Below are 13,393 nucleotides of genomic sequence, written 5' to 3'. Positions count from 1 at the left end.
ATCCCCACCCATAAAAAAAAACACTGACATTTACATCTAGAGAAGTGAAATAGAAATTAAAATGTCCTGGAGTAAAAAAAAAATGTGGTAATGATCAGATCAAAATTTGCATGCAATGAACCCATCAAAAGAGCCATATAAGGCTCGTGAGCCTCTGGTTCCCAACCCCGGTATTAACCCCGGTGACTCAGAGACAGTTTCTTCCCCAGAGCCATTACCACCCATAACACACACCGCACAAAAAAACTGAAACTCTTGCAAACAGACTACCTCATACAGATGTAAAATGGTATTCATGCCTATGCTCACTTTGCACAATGTTGCCCATTTTTGCACTACCGCATATTGCACTAATACGATCCCAAAACTGTATCTAACATCCTACATGCAAACACTTGTGTAAATAGTGCGTAAATTATAACCTTTATCTTCTTTGTTCCTTTATCTTCTTTGTTTTATTTTATCCTCACTGTTAAATGTGAAACTGGAGTGCCACGTCAATTTCGTTGTCACAAAATGTTCAACCCATTTTGTAACAATGACAATAAAGGTATATTGTATTGTATTTTATTCTATTGTATTGTAATGTATTCTATTCTATTCCATTCAATATGAACGTGCATTTTATAAATTACTCATACGTCGCGAAAATTTGTATTTATTTTGAAACTGAGAAAATTATTTTCCTTCTTTCTGCTAAAGGTACTTAAAAACCTCAAAAAGGCTGGTGAAACAGTGAGAGGTAAAATGGGGTATTTCGGTCACTTTGAGTCTCGGTAGTTTATATTCATTTAACTTTTTAGCACTTGTTTATGGTTGCAGTGCACCAAACAGCTACATCTGGTGGTCAAATAATGCGTACTGTCTCTTTATGTTAAAATTCTAAGATTTCCTCTTCGTCCTGTTTTTGCACAAAGGAAACCTCACATATTCTGAGGGAACCCAATCAAATACAATAGTATTATTTTGTATTATTTCATCGTCACGGTGCTTTTAAATCGAAAACAAGCTCAAAAAGAGTCACAGTAACTGTTTTCAACACTTTAATGTGAATTTATTTTATCTTAAAAAGCACACATAATGCCATGTCATCTGCACATTATACTTCATCATCCACGTGACAAACAAAACAGAAAAGCCCACATTTAAATACCACTTTATTCATATTTGACTCTTTGTGTATATATATATATATATATATATATATATATATATATATATATATATATATATATATATAAATAGTAAACTTATTTTACTTATTTTCTTTTGCTGTCCGTTTCTGAGGTGTCGCAGTCTCTAAGGCCAAGTAGATCTGCCAGGCTTCTGGTGTGTTATAGTCCCACCAATAGAGGTGAGCATGGTGCCTATTGCTGCTCATCCCAGAAGCTGGCTACAGGGCCCGACCGAAGCAGGTGCTACTACACGGCGTTCCTGCTGTTCATGCCAGCTTCCCCAAGGGTCACGGAACTTTCAGGTTACAGAGGTGGGGGGACCACATCCTCGCGATCCAGTATTAGCTAAGGTACTTTGAACACAGGACAGGATGGATGCACTTTAATGATGGGCTGGATAGCAGAAAAAGGATGAGCTCTGACTGGCTAAGCTCGCCTAGGGGGATTAGCTGGATCGTCAGCACTGATCACGGGCGGGTGGGCCGGATTGTGTTGAGGCGAGTGCTGGGGGTTCACAGGCGGGTTATGGGTGGCGCCTGAAGGTCACTGGGAGTAACGGATGAGGAACGTTTTGGCGTCTGTAAGGGAAATGGAAGGTGAACGAATGTGCATCAGCGCTCCCCGAGGCTTTGCTTCTTTCTCAAAATGTTTTTGGACTATCTTTAGCTCAGCTGAGGTGTTGCATTTCACAATGAGGCTCCACACAGGTCCTGTTTGTGAGCATGGGGTGTTCATTTGGTGATGGAGCCATACGCTTTCTCCTTGTCAACCATAAACCACAGTAGACCCAACTAAAGAACAGGAATGTCAAATTCAGTTTGGTTCTGGGGCCGGATCAACACTTTCCGTTCTCAAGCGGGCTGGATCAGTAAATGAATGTCAGCTTAAAATATTTAACTCACCATATATTGATCAGTATTATGCAGTATCATTCAATATACATTAGTATCCCACCCCAAATATTACAATCAAATATGACAAGGGATCTTTTTAAGCATAACACAAAACTCACAAAGAGTGGGAAAACAGATTTTAATGGTTGGCATTGAATGTGTTAACTGGTATATTTTAACAGTTGAGTAAATAGGGTTTTACGCCTAAATCGGCCCACCACGCTATAAAAACTCAAATGAGAGTGATGAAAAAAGTATAATGTGTGCCTTATTTGTCGAAAAATTAAAATGAAAAAAAAAAGGTTTTAGCAGTGCATGAGCAAAAAGATTTGATTACATAAAATTAAACTACGAGGCTGGGCCTACTAAATCTGAGAGTATATTCTTCACTGTCCTCTAGCGGCTAGAGGGATAATTTTAAAACATCATAGTTTTTGATAGAAATTACCCAGAGACTTGCCTCTTTTGCTGAAAAACAGAAATTTATGGCGGGCATTTTTAAATCATCTAACGGGCAAGGACTCAGGCTGCGGGCTTTATGTTTGACATGCCTGCCCTTATTTGCCTTTCTAACTTTGGGTGTCAAAGACCGTCATTTTAACCTTCAACCAACCTTCAAGACACACTTATCATCTAGAATATTGTTTCAATGTCTATTTTGCAATTCACCGTTTGTGAATTGATAACTGCAATTACAATGAAACCCTTTTTTCCCTTTCTTCTGCACTTCCATTTTATTTTTGTTACTGCAACTCGTTTATCTCACATTGCAAAGCAAGCAAGGTATTTTAGGTGGCCAAGCCTCTGTGAAGAACAATCCTATTTTATTTATTTATTGAGGGTATTTTCTTTTGGGAAAGAAAATGCTCCAGTCAGCGGATATACGGTATAATTTATTAGCTTCTTCCTCAGCCAATGTGGTATACTTTGCTTCGACATGCTATTTTCCTGCTGATTTTTTCCCTCCCAGCCACAAAACAAACAAATGTGTAATTGTCAATAATTTTGCGCTAACAAACACAGCGGTATCTTATCTACTCAGGGTTTGTGGGAATTAGGTGAAATTATTATTGGTACTCTTTCAATCCTGTATGATCATGGGTTTAGTCGTACTTATATAATGGAGCTCATCAAACAGTAGCAAACCTGAAAAGGATGCATTTTTATATGTTCAAATTAAAACCCAAACGTTTAGCAGATGGTAAGTTGTCGGTTGCAGCCGAAGGTCCCTATTAATTGATCGCTCCACTGTGTGCTTCCCTCCACAATTGTTTATGACAGACGTCAGTCGATGGCCATTTATCTTAATGAGAGTGTATAATTCACAGTTGAACTTGGACCTAAAACATCCCTGCCGTTAACGTCCTGCCGGCGGTCGAGGAATACATTCAGGCCCCCTCGGTGAAAGCTTAATTAGTTCTAAGGGAGATTAAGTTATGCGCAGTTGTTATGATAATATTTCCATTTTCTTGCAGATAACGGGGAGCTAGCGTGTTCGTCAGGAGAGAGCAATCTCGCCTGTAACAGTCAAAGTTATCGAAGCGTAAAATCAAAAATTCTCACGGCAACAAAATGTAATCTTTTTTCTGCACACGCGGAGGGACAAAAGATCGAGCTGCATTTTCCGTTACATACTACTTTGATTATAAGAGCTGGTTGTCTGTTCACGGCCACAATATTTATTTCTGGTTTTTGTACATTTCACATGTCACAAAAAAGACAGCCTAAGATCAATGAAGAGGTAAGATTTGGTTGGGTCAGGACTTATCACTTGCTAACTTTTTTTTTTTTTTTTTAATTATTGACCCGTCGTCGTTAGTTGTTTATTTTTTCTTTGTGGAAGAGACGTGCATTGAATTACGTCCCCCTCTTGAGAGCCAGCCAACAAGCAGCAGCTTGTGTGCACTTGGGTTGTGCTGCGGGGACATTACGCAGAACCCTCACAAATAAAATGAAACAAAGAACAATGATGGGTGGACAAATACATTTTTCAAAAGTCAGTGAGAGAGAAGCCCTCCTCCTCCGGAGTCCCCACAAATAAAGTTTGAGAATTCGGGTTTGCCGAGGTCTCAGTCCCTCAAATCAAGTTCATTTTTCAGGCTTGGGCTGGGTCGGGCTTTAACACGTGCGGGCTGGATTTTTTTTTTTTTGAATGTATTATTTTTTTCAAATTGACGGAGCATATTTTTCAGAAATGCTAGGGATTTTTTTATTTGAAAACCAATTTTTATACCGTCAAATATAGTTTGTCTTCTAATGAAGTCATGATGTATTATGAATATGTAGTCTGGGTTTGATCATACTAAGCGTATCAAATGAATACACATTTATTTAGATACCAATATTAATATTTGAACAAAATATTTACAGAGATATTTAAAAAAATAGCGTCATTGATTCATCAAATGTTGCTGAACTCTCAAGGATGTATTGTTTGTCATGGTGGGCCCGCTTAAAAAAATGTGATAAAAACTTTGCGCAGGCCAAACCAGAAATGTACATGCCATTGGCAGAAATATTTTCTTATTTTGTGAATTACTCCTATTTTCAAACAAGTACTGTAATTGTGTTTCTCGAACAATAAATGAAAATACATTCTTCAAAAAGGCTAATCTATTTTAAGTAGTAGAAACAGTTTTCTAGCATAGTTGGACAGAAGTACATACAGAAGTACAGTTTTCAACCTGCTGCCGTCATAGATTGCAAAGACTCAGAGCCTGAACTAGCAGGCTCAAGGACAGCTTCTTCCATCAAGCTGTCAGGACTCTGAACACTGTTCCTGTCCTATCCTTTCCGACTCGCCTGCCTTCTGGCAAATCAATGCAAAACTGCTGGATTTAGATTCTGGCTTTTACTTTGCAGCCTTTTTTGTATACCAAATCTTATATATGTTTATATTTTATATAGAGACCTGTTTCTACTTTATTGTTATTTGTGTTTTATTTAATGAATGGTTGCACAGGGGAATAGGAAGTCATTTAATCTGTCCTGCATATTGTGCATATAGCATATATGACAAACAAGTCAAAAATTAAAATTGAAGTAGAAAACGCAGGACACTCTGTCATATTCCGGATAAGGCAATTTTGATCATTTTATGTAGAAGTGTTCTCATTGTATTAGGAAAACAAGTCATCACATTTTCCACCGATGGTGTTGTGTTTTATTTTATTTTTTTGCTGTGTGATAAACATATAATGTTGTTTGTGTTGGTAAATGATATGTGCTCTGACGTACACCTTCTCTACATCATGTTGTAAACTACAAATGGGAAATGAAGTTTAAATTTAGGAAATGCAGTGCTTTTTAAACCAAAGACCTCCTCCACTAGTTCAAGATGAACCAGTACTGGATCGGTTCAATGGATTTCTTGTTGCCAGCCATGGGGTTTCAACTCGTAATTATAAGGCAACGGTACCTCCATCCGAGTGGAGATCCGATGGTGAGTCCTTGTTGAAGACAGGGCCATGCGTTTGAGTCGCCAGAACTTGGCAGTTTCTCTCTCCAATGTGCTACTCGAAACTTCATTTTTGTCTAATACATTCAACCTGTGGAAAGTAAATGCTCAAGTAGTTCTGTGACCATATCACTTTGTATTCTTGATACAACTTCATATACAGTATATTCACTTCGAAAGATACGTGAATAATGGTGGAGGCTGTGAGGATGGGAGACTCTCATGTCAGATGGAGAAGGGAGCCTGTGTGGAAAGGATAAGGGGAAAGCCAAGACTGGCACGATGACTTTTACTACGGACTTCAAGCATCCAGTCTATCGCGTCTTTGGCCAAGGCACAGGCTGATAAATCCGGGATCTACTGTGCTACACCAATATTGCGGAACAAGCTCGTGGGAAAGCCAAACTTACTATGCAGTGGCCGGTGCAATTTTTTTTGAAAGAGACTGACATGAATACCTGGAGACTGACTTGGGTTGAGGTAAGAACTTTTGTGTTGGGTCTGACGCTCTGTATCGTTTTGTGAATGCCTCCACCCATCTGCCACCTGATGTGCATATGTATATTGTTTGGTTTTGCATATATATTTTACTCCGGTCAGGCTACACAGTGGCATCGAAAAAAATAACTCGCGATCCAGCCCCACCCTAGTGCCCCTCCCAATTTAGAACAGTCCTCTTAGCCGGATGGCAAGTAGGGCATTTCATTGTGGTAGTTATAGTCCGGACACACTTTCTGAACCAGGCGATAGTCTGTGCTGTAAAATGAAATGTAGATGCAGATGACTTTAAAAGGCTTTGAGCAAATCCAAGATACATGGCTCTGGATCTGCTCCTGGAAGCAGGTCTTGGATGGGTCGTAGTTACACAGCGAGGTTCGCTTGCTCCGGTCCACCTTCTCATAGTCCACACGGCAGTTAAAAATCTTGGAGTCCTTGGGGTAGACCACACTCTGCCGCTCCAAGTCGAACTCTACAGCTTTGACGGGCGGCACCAAGCTCACCGAGATGTTGCCCTGACCCGTGGAGTTGTGGCGGAAGTAGACGCTAAATGTACCATTGCCGTGGTCTACAATCTTGCCGGTGATGAGCAGATTTAGCCGTACTGTCTTGATGTTGGAGTAGAAATCTCCCCAGCCAAACATCTTTTTGAACTTGCCGGTCTTGACGATGGGCCTCCGCTTGACCCGAGATCCCGAAGCATCGGGTTTGAAGAGATCACTGCCAAGCATCTCCCAGAACTCCTGCTTGGAAAACTCCTGCTTTGAAAAGGCGCCTGGCGTGCGGTAGGGCAGCTCTAGCGAGGTGGTATTTGCGGCCCGTCCTCTACCATGAAGCATCCAGCGGCTCAGTGGTGAGAGGGTCGCCTGGCTGCTCAGGAGGCCCACTGTCTTGGAGGAATCACCCGAAGAGCTTTTGGTGCTCAAGGAGTTGTCTTCTTGACTTAGGGCCACCTGAAATAAAGTGGCACAGTAGAGGGAGGAACTTGGTTAGAGAAGATGTTAGGGTCATGAGTCGCAGAAATTGTCTAGCCAGAAAAAAATCACCAAATTTAGGACCGATTTTCGATTGTTTAAAAAAGTGCATTTTCTGTGCAATTTTTTGTTACCTACAGAGTTTTGTGAGAACCCCATGGGTGGACAGTATAGAAAAGGGGTCTATAAAAAGGCAATTTTTTAACATAACAATAGCTAATGGTCAGCCACCTTGCTGTTAAGGGTAACTAAAAACCTCAACAAAGGCTGGGCAAGAAAATGGGTGGTACAATAGTGCATTTTGATCACTTTGAGTCTCCGTAGTTTGTATTCTTCCTTGCATTTGTTTCCGGTTGCATTACACAATACAGCAACATCTAGTCGTCAAATGTCCCTTTAATGTGAGTGGTTGGGTTAATTTGGAGGTGCTTAAGCAAACCCCAAAAGAGGCTGGTTACGTCCATGTGTAAAAGTTCGCTTTAGATTGAAAGATAACGCCATGGGGATTGCATCATTCATCTTCTTTGAGAGAGCCAAGGTTCATAGCTAATTACAGTAATCTCTCACTACCTGCGCTTCGGTTATCACAGGTAACTGCTTTGCGGAATTTGAATAGAATTGTCTTTATTGTAGTTGATATCAACGTATCATGGATTGTGTTAAGCAGACACTAAATGCTATCATGGGGTCAGATTGTACTTGTATATGTGTTGGGTGGCCATGAGTACCTGTGTTCGCTACTGAGATAGGCTGGTGTATGCTGTCGGACAAACTGCATCGCGAGCGTACAAGTTTATGTGGCCAACAAAAAAACTGCAAAACATGGCAACGGCCAGTTTTTAGCAGCTTGTTACATTCAAAATAAATTCATCAATTAATACAGACTCTGAGGAAAGTCAGAAGATCACAAAGAAAGGGTGATCACCAGCAGGTGCTCCGTGAATTATTATCGGGTTTGGCAAGCAACTAAGGCAGCATCGGGAAAGCAAGCATAAGCAGTTCAGCAGGTCCGGCCTTCTGCTACAAATAGGCTATGCAACAACTCTCACAAGAGACCCTTGCTTAGTCTGTATCGCACTAATGTCAGATTAATTTCCCATGAAACGGATGACCTGAAGCTACAACTAGTTGGAAAGGATACCCAGTTCTAGTGTGCAGCTCGCTTTCTTACAATGAAAGTAGAAGCACTCCAAATTTGTTTTCTTTTGTACGACAAGAAACACCATTCATTCAACTGCAATAAGTGTTCCATGCCTTTAGTTGTAGATCTATAGTTGTTATTTTGTTACTGTCTTATACTCTGAAGGAGTGTCGCTACCTCTCGGCTTTTCAGGCTTTAGGGCGTTTCTGGTCCCCAAGAAGCGTGAACACCGAGAGACTAGTGTATCGTGTTTGGCGTCTTAGGATTGCTGTCTGTTATTCTGTTCATGTTTTATTATTTTTTATTTTGTGTTTTATTTGGTCACTACTTGGCATGACATGATTTTGATCTTGCTTACACCATTTGAATGTACTCGTTTTTCCACAGTGGTGCTCACAGAAGCTCCCTTCAGCTGCCCCAAATGTGAAAATGTGTGACTTACTCCACCTTTGGTTATTAGCAAGTGGGTAAGGAACGTGCCACAAAAACAAATTAAAGGCGTAATCAATATTTAATTTACCGGTCACACCTCTGTGGTGGAGTAGGTGACATTTGATCAATGTGATACTGTATAACGTGTATAAATGTTACAAACTCCGATATTACATTCTTTTGTTTAGATCGAGTGCAAGAAGAAAAGACAAAATTACTGGAGTGAGTAATTCCCTGGCCACTCTGCAATGGAATGTTAAAAGGCACCCTGAGGGATCATGCAATAGATTCCGACAAAAAAACCCGAAATTCAAGGTCCGTTAGCATCGCGGGTCGATATATACGGCAGGGCAGGCCATAATCCTGTTAAACAATAAAGTTGTGCTATTAAGAAACGCTCTCCAAAGGTGTTTCTCACACGTCAATGGGCTCGCTCCTCAGGCACATTTACAAATCTCCATCCAAGGCACTGCCGTAAAATGCTCATAAAATTGATCTTTGAGGATTTTTTTAATCCCGTATTTTGCTGTTTTTAGGAGGCCCTTACAGAGTGCTGATGACCTATCACGTCTGCAGTGGATCTTTGTTGGCCACAGAAATTACGAGCTAGCTGTTAGCTCAGTTTTGTGGTCTGGCTTTAATGTGTCTCATTTGACGTTCATGCAAAAAACTCAAGCTAAATTTAAACTGTTTATTTACATGAATTTAACCACTAGAGTGCAATGAGAATGCGCATGTCTGTTTTACATACATGGATTTCATGGAAATTGGTCAGAACAAACCACAGATTTCTTGTATTCCTTTTAGGGTTGGTGAACCTTATTCATGGCCAAATTAAAGCAATTTTTTAAAGTTTTTCAAATTTCCCCATTATTATCAAAAGAAGAAATCCCGTGTAAATCTTGTGTCCTGTCGATCCACAATTGCTATATTAGTGATTTTTAATCTTGTGTGTGCTTTTATCCTGAATGTTTTTGTGGACCTGAACGATTTTTGAGGCAAATCTCTCCCCATCTAGGTTTTGGGTAAAATAAAAATAATATGTAGCTTACATTTTCAATTGCCAGAAGTTCTTCCAGTTATAATTTATCACTGGAAAACGCTACATTATTTTTTTTGCATGGCACAATATAGATTTATATAGTTGATACGTATCCTGGCACTAATGTAGTTTCATAGTGCCTTGTTTAAGTGTAGCTCCTGTAATCTTGGGCACGACTTGTAGGGGCCGCTAATCATGAGGCAAGAAATGCAACGCAAAGCCACGAGAGTGCAGTGTCTGCATTATTTTTATGCAGATTTTTTGGGAAACATGGCAACAATTATAAGAATTCACAAGCATTTCACTCAAAATTCGAGTACTTTTTAATCTTTGAAAACACAACATTTGAATTCAGGCATTTTTAAGGATTTTAAGTACCGATATGACCCCGGTTAATAGCATTTATATAAGAAAATGTAAAAAAGTGCAGTATAATCATTTCCATAAGCAGTATATGAATTTTTTTAACAGCACTTCCAAATAAACATAAAAATCAACTATTTCTTTTTTTTCACAAATATCAACTTACTCAAAATATCAAAACAAATAAATAAATGAATCAACACATAAGAGAGCACCATTTCCATGATACTGTTTCTGTTTCTTTCCAGATAGCTGCCACAAAATCCCAAATGCATGCACGGAATTAGCGCTCAAACACCTCAAAATCTTTACACAGCAAGTGAAATAAGGTCATTTGAAGATCATCATTTGTTCTTTCAAATTAAATCTTAAAAGAACAAACACACAGCTTCACAAGACGACTGTTCACGGGAAGCTTTTTATGACCTCGAAATATTTGGGTTTTGAGATTCGAAGTGTTGGAAGATAAGCATTGGGCATATGGGGGATACATACAAAAGAATAAAACCTTCATACCCAATTAACACATGCAGTCTTTTAATTAAAATCGCAAATGTCTCGGCTGCGAAATGAGACATGAACGCTGGGCTCAGCGGTGGCTTTTTGAAACTGGCGTAAACGCCCCAGCAGAATAATGTTAGATTATACTGTCATAATTATCCATATTAGCAGGTAGTTTGTGTCCTGAGAGGTTGTGCTAATGTCGTTCCTCTGAGAGTGTGACGTGCGTATTCTCGCTTCAATACAGGGTGTTCCAAAAGTCTCTGGACCATTCAAAATCTCGATATTTCCGATCCTATTAATGGTAGTAAGATCAAAGTTGTGCCATTTCAAAGCTTTTTTTGTCAAGTCAAATGTATTTGTATTACCCTAAATCACAGGAAGTCTCAAAGGGCTGTACAGACTACAGACCACTATTACACCATCCCCTGATCTTAAACCCACACGAGAGCAAGGAAAAACTCAAAAACCTCAGCATGAGGAAAACAGAGAAACCTTGAGACCATAATGACCTGACTGCAATGTTTTTCACAAAGGCATCATCAACATGAACTACAGCTAATAACAGAATGTCTGGTTGACAACCTCCTGTCAACACCATTCATAAGCCATTGAAAATTAATTTGTTTTAAGCGTAGATTTAAACACATCCACTCAATGAGGCTATTGATTATCTAAAAGAAATTCAGAACAATTTCTGGTGTTCACTCGAACAGAAAAGGCATTTTGTAAGCTTTAATTTGGAAAAACTGAATCATGAACTTTTCTTCAACAAGCATTTCACAGAAAATAAGAACCCCATAGGTGACCATGTTTTGTGGTATGTCGAAGAAAGCCGCCTACGGACCCGTCTTCTACGAAAAAGCAGTTAACGGTGAGATGTACCTCGACATACTGGAAAACCGGTTAATGGATAAATTGCGTGAGAAAATGTCTGGTACTTCATTTTCATACAGAATGGGGCGCCACCACAATGGGACCTCAGGGTTAGACAGGTTCTGAGCACTGCCAGACAGATGGATTGGACAGTCTGGGAAAATGTATCACAATCTCATGTCCTGGTCAGCCAGATTTCCAGGTCTCGCATCATGCGATTTCTTTCTGTTGGGATTTGTGAACATATTGGTCTATGTACCTCCTAGTTCAAGAGACGTGGATGAGCTAAAGGCACGAATAACAGAAACTGTTACAACCGTTGCAATGCTGCGAGCCGTTTGGCAAAAATTAGACTGTCCGTTTGACGTGTGTCTTGAAGTGTGAACATCTTTGAACATTCCAGGTGAAAATTGAGATTACGAGCTGTCTGAATAAACAGGACATATTTTCATATCATTAATAGTTACCCAGATATGCAATGTCAAAATGTGCCCAAGAGGGGGACACATACACTCAAATGGAAGGCAAACTCATGTTGGAATGATTTTTAAAAACAAGCACACAATTTTAGATGAAAATTATAGTGTTTATTTCAGTTTAATATTAAAGTATGCGTGCTAAAAGTGCAAGAGCTTCTCTCTCTCCGTTTTTGTTTTTTGTTTTCCTCCGTGGATGATCTACTCAGCATGCTCTTACCTTTACTCAAGAAAATATTTACATAAAGAAAATGCTAAAGCTCAAAATCACTTAATCCAAAGACATTTTCATTCTCTGTGTTAGGGTAAAAGACACGCAGCTTCCGCCTTCCACCTCCCTCACGTCAGATGTCATTTCTGCTTCTTGCCAGTAGCTTACAAGCTTTACAAACTTTTTTTCTGCTTTTTGGACAAATATTTCACTATTTACAGCTTGTAATCTGCAGAATATGATTTTCTTTTCGGTGCTATTTTGTTCGGTTTGACTTTCGTCCGCTGCACGTTGCCGAGATCTGCACTTGGGCACCAAACCGTTCATTTAGGAGCTACACTTGATTTGAGGGACTCGCTCCCGAGTAAACCCCAAGCTGCATAGTTCAGCGGAAACGCACAATTCGGCGCTGAAAATCGCATGGCTGGAGTAAAGCTTCGTATTTATTTTGGCCACAAATTAAAGCTTCGGGGTTATTTCGAGCTTGTTTCAAGTTAATCCGTCCGGTTCGGGCGGGTTCGGTTTTATATAGCCCCGACTCGGGTAGGGTTGAGCTGAATTTATTAGGCCCTAACTTACCTCTAATTCTACTTCTTTTTAATAAAACAAGAAAAAAGGTTTTTTGTTTTTGTTTTATTTTATCACTTAAGGACGATGCTTCTGAACACTATGGCTTTGAATCCGGTAATCACCTGCCAGTCATCTGCAGGCCATATTTTCCCCACCTCTGCCAATTAGCAGGTAGTTTTTATCCAACGCGCCATCGGCCATGTTGCAGGAGGAGGACGACGTACAACGTACACATTTTGCCAATCGTCGCTTGGACGATAAGCAAAGCAAATATGCGTCATAAATCCATCGAGACGATGATGGCGCCATGCATTATGCATGCGTCCCCGTCTACGCTCTTCTTGTGTAGACTGTCCTGACAGCGCCGGCTTCCTCCACATGATTAACTTTGACTCGTTTTCATTCCTCCCATTCGAGACGGACGGTCAGATTTGTTCAGACACGCAGCTGACAGCGGGCTGCTATCGATTTTTTGTCTTTCAAGGGGAAAAAAAATACCTCGGGATTTCCTCTCGCAACAACGGAGAGGAATTCCTGCCATTTTGCCCATTGGTCACAGATGAAAAGATTGCTGCTTTTTTCTCCTTTTAAATCTGGATCTGAGAGAAGCCCGAGCTGTCTTATTATTACCTGTCAATCAAAGTGAGCTTGCTCGCTAGTAAAAGGCTAAAACTGACATTGTGGTCCTTTGACTTTTGGGGCAGTGGTCTGCAACCACCGGACATCTAAGTGGTACCAGGCCGTGTTTTGTAAGTTACACGGCCGCACAGAGAGAACCAAAAGT

General features: G+C 40.1%; 1 protein-coding gene across 1 annotated transcript in view; it reads right to left on the bottom strand.

Moving 5' to 3' along the window:
- Nucleotides 1-1,957: 1,957 nt before the first annotated feature.
- The window catches only part of LOC148374070 (neurexophilin-1), a 39,928-nt gene continuing 28,492 nt past the window's right edge, over nt 1,958-13,393 (bottom strand). Inside the window, exon 2 of the mRNA XM_088331990.1 lies at nt 1,958-6,976. Coding sequence (XP_088188116.1) covers nt 6,203-6,976 — 774 coding nt within the window. The 3' untranslated portion in view covers nt 1,958-6,202. The remainder of the gene's footprint in view (nt 6,977-13,393) is intronic.

Source organism: Urocampus carinirostris, chromosome 1, assembly GCF_059441175.1.
Source record: "Urocampus carinirostris isolate Australia breed hairy pipefish chromosome 1, RoL_Ucar_1.0, whole genome shotgun sequence".
Lineage (NCBI taxonomy): Eukaryota > Metazoa > Chordata > Actinopteri > Syngnathiformes > Syngnathidae > Urocampus > Urocampus carinirostris.
This window is presented reverse-complemented; position numbering and strand designations above follow the sequence as displayed.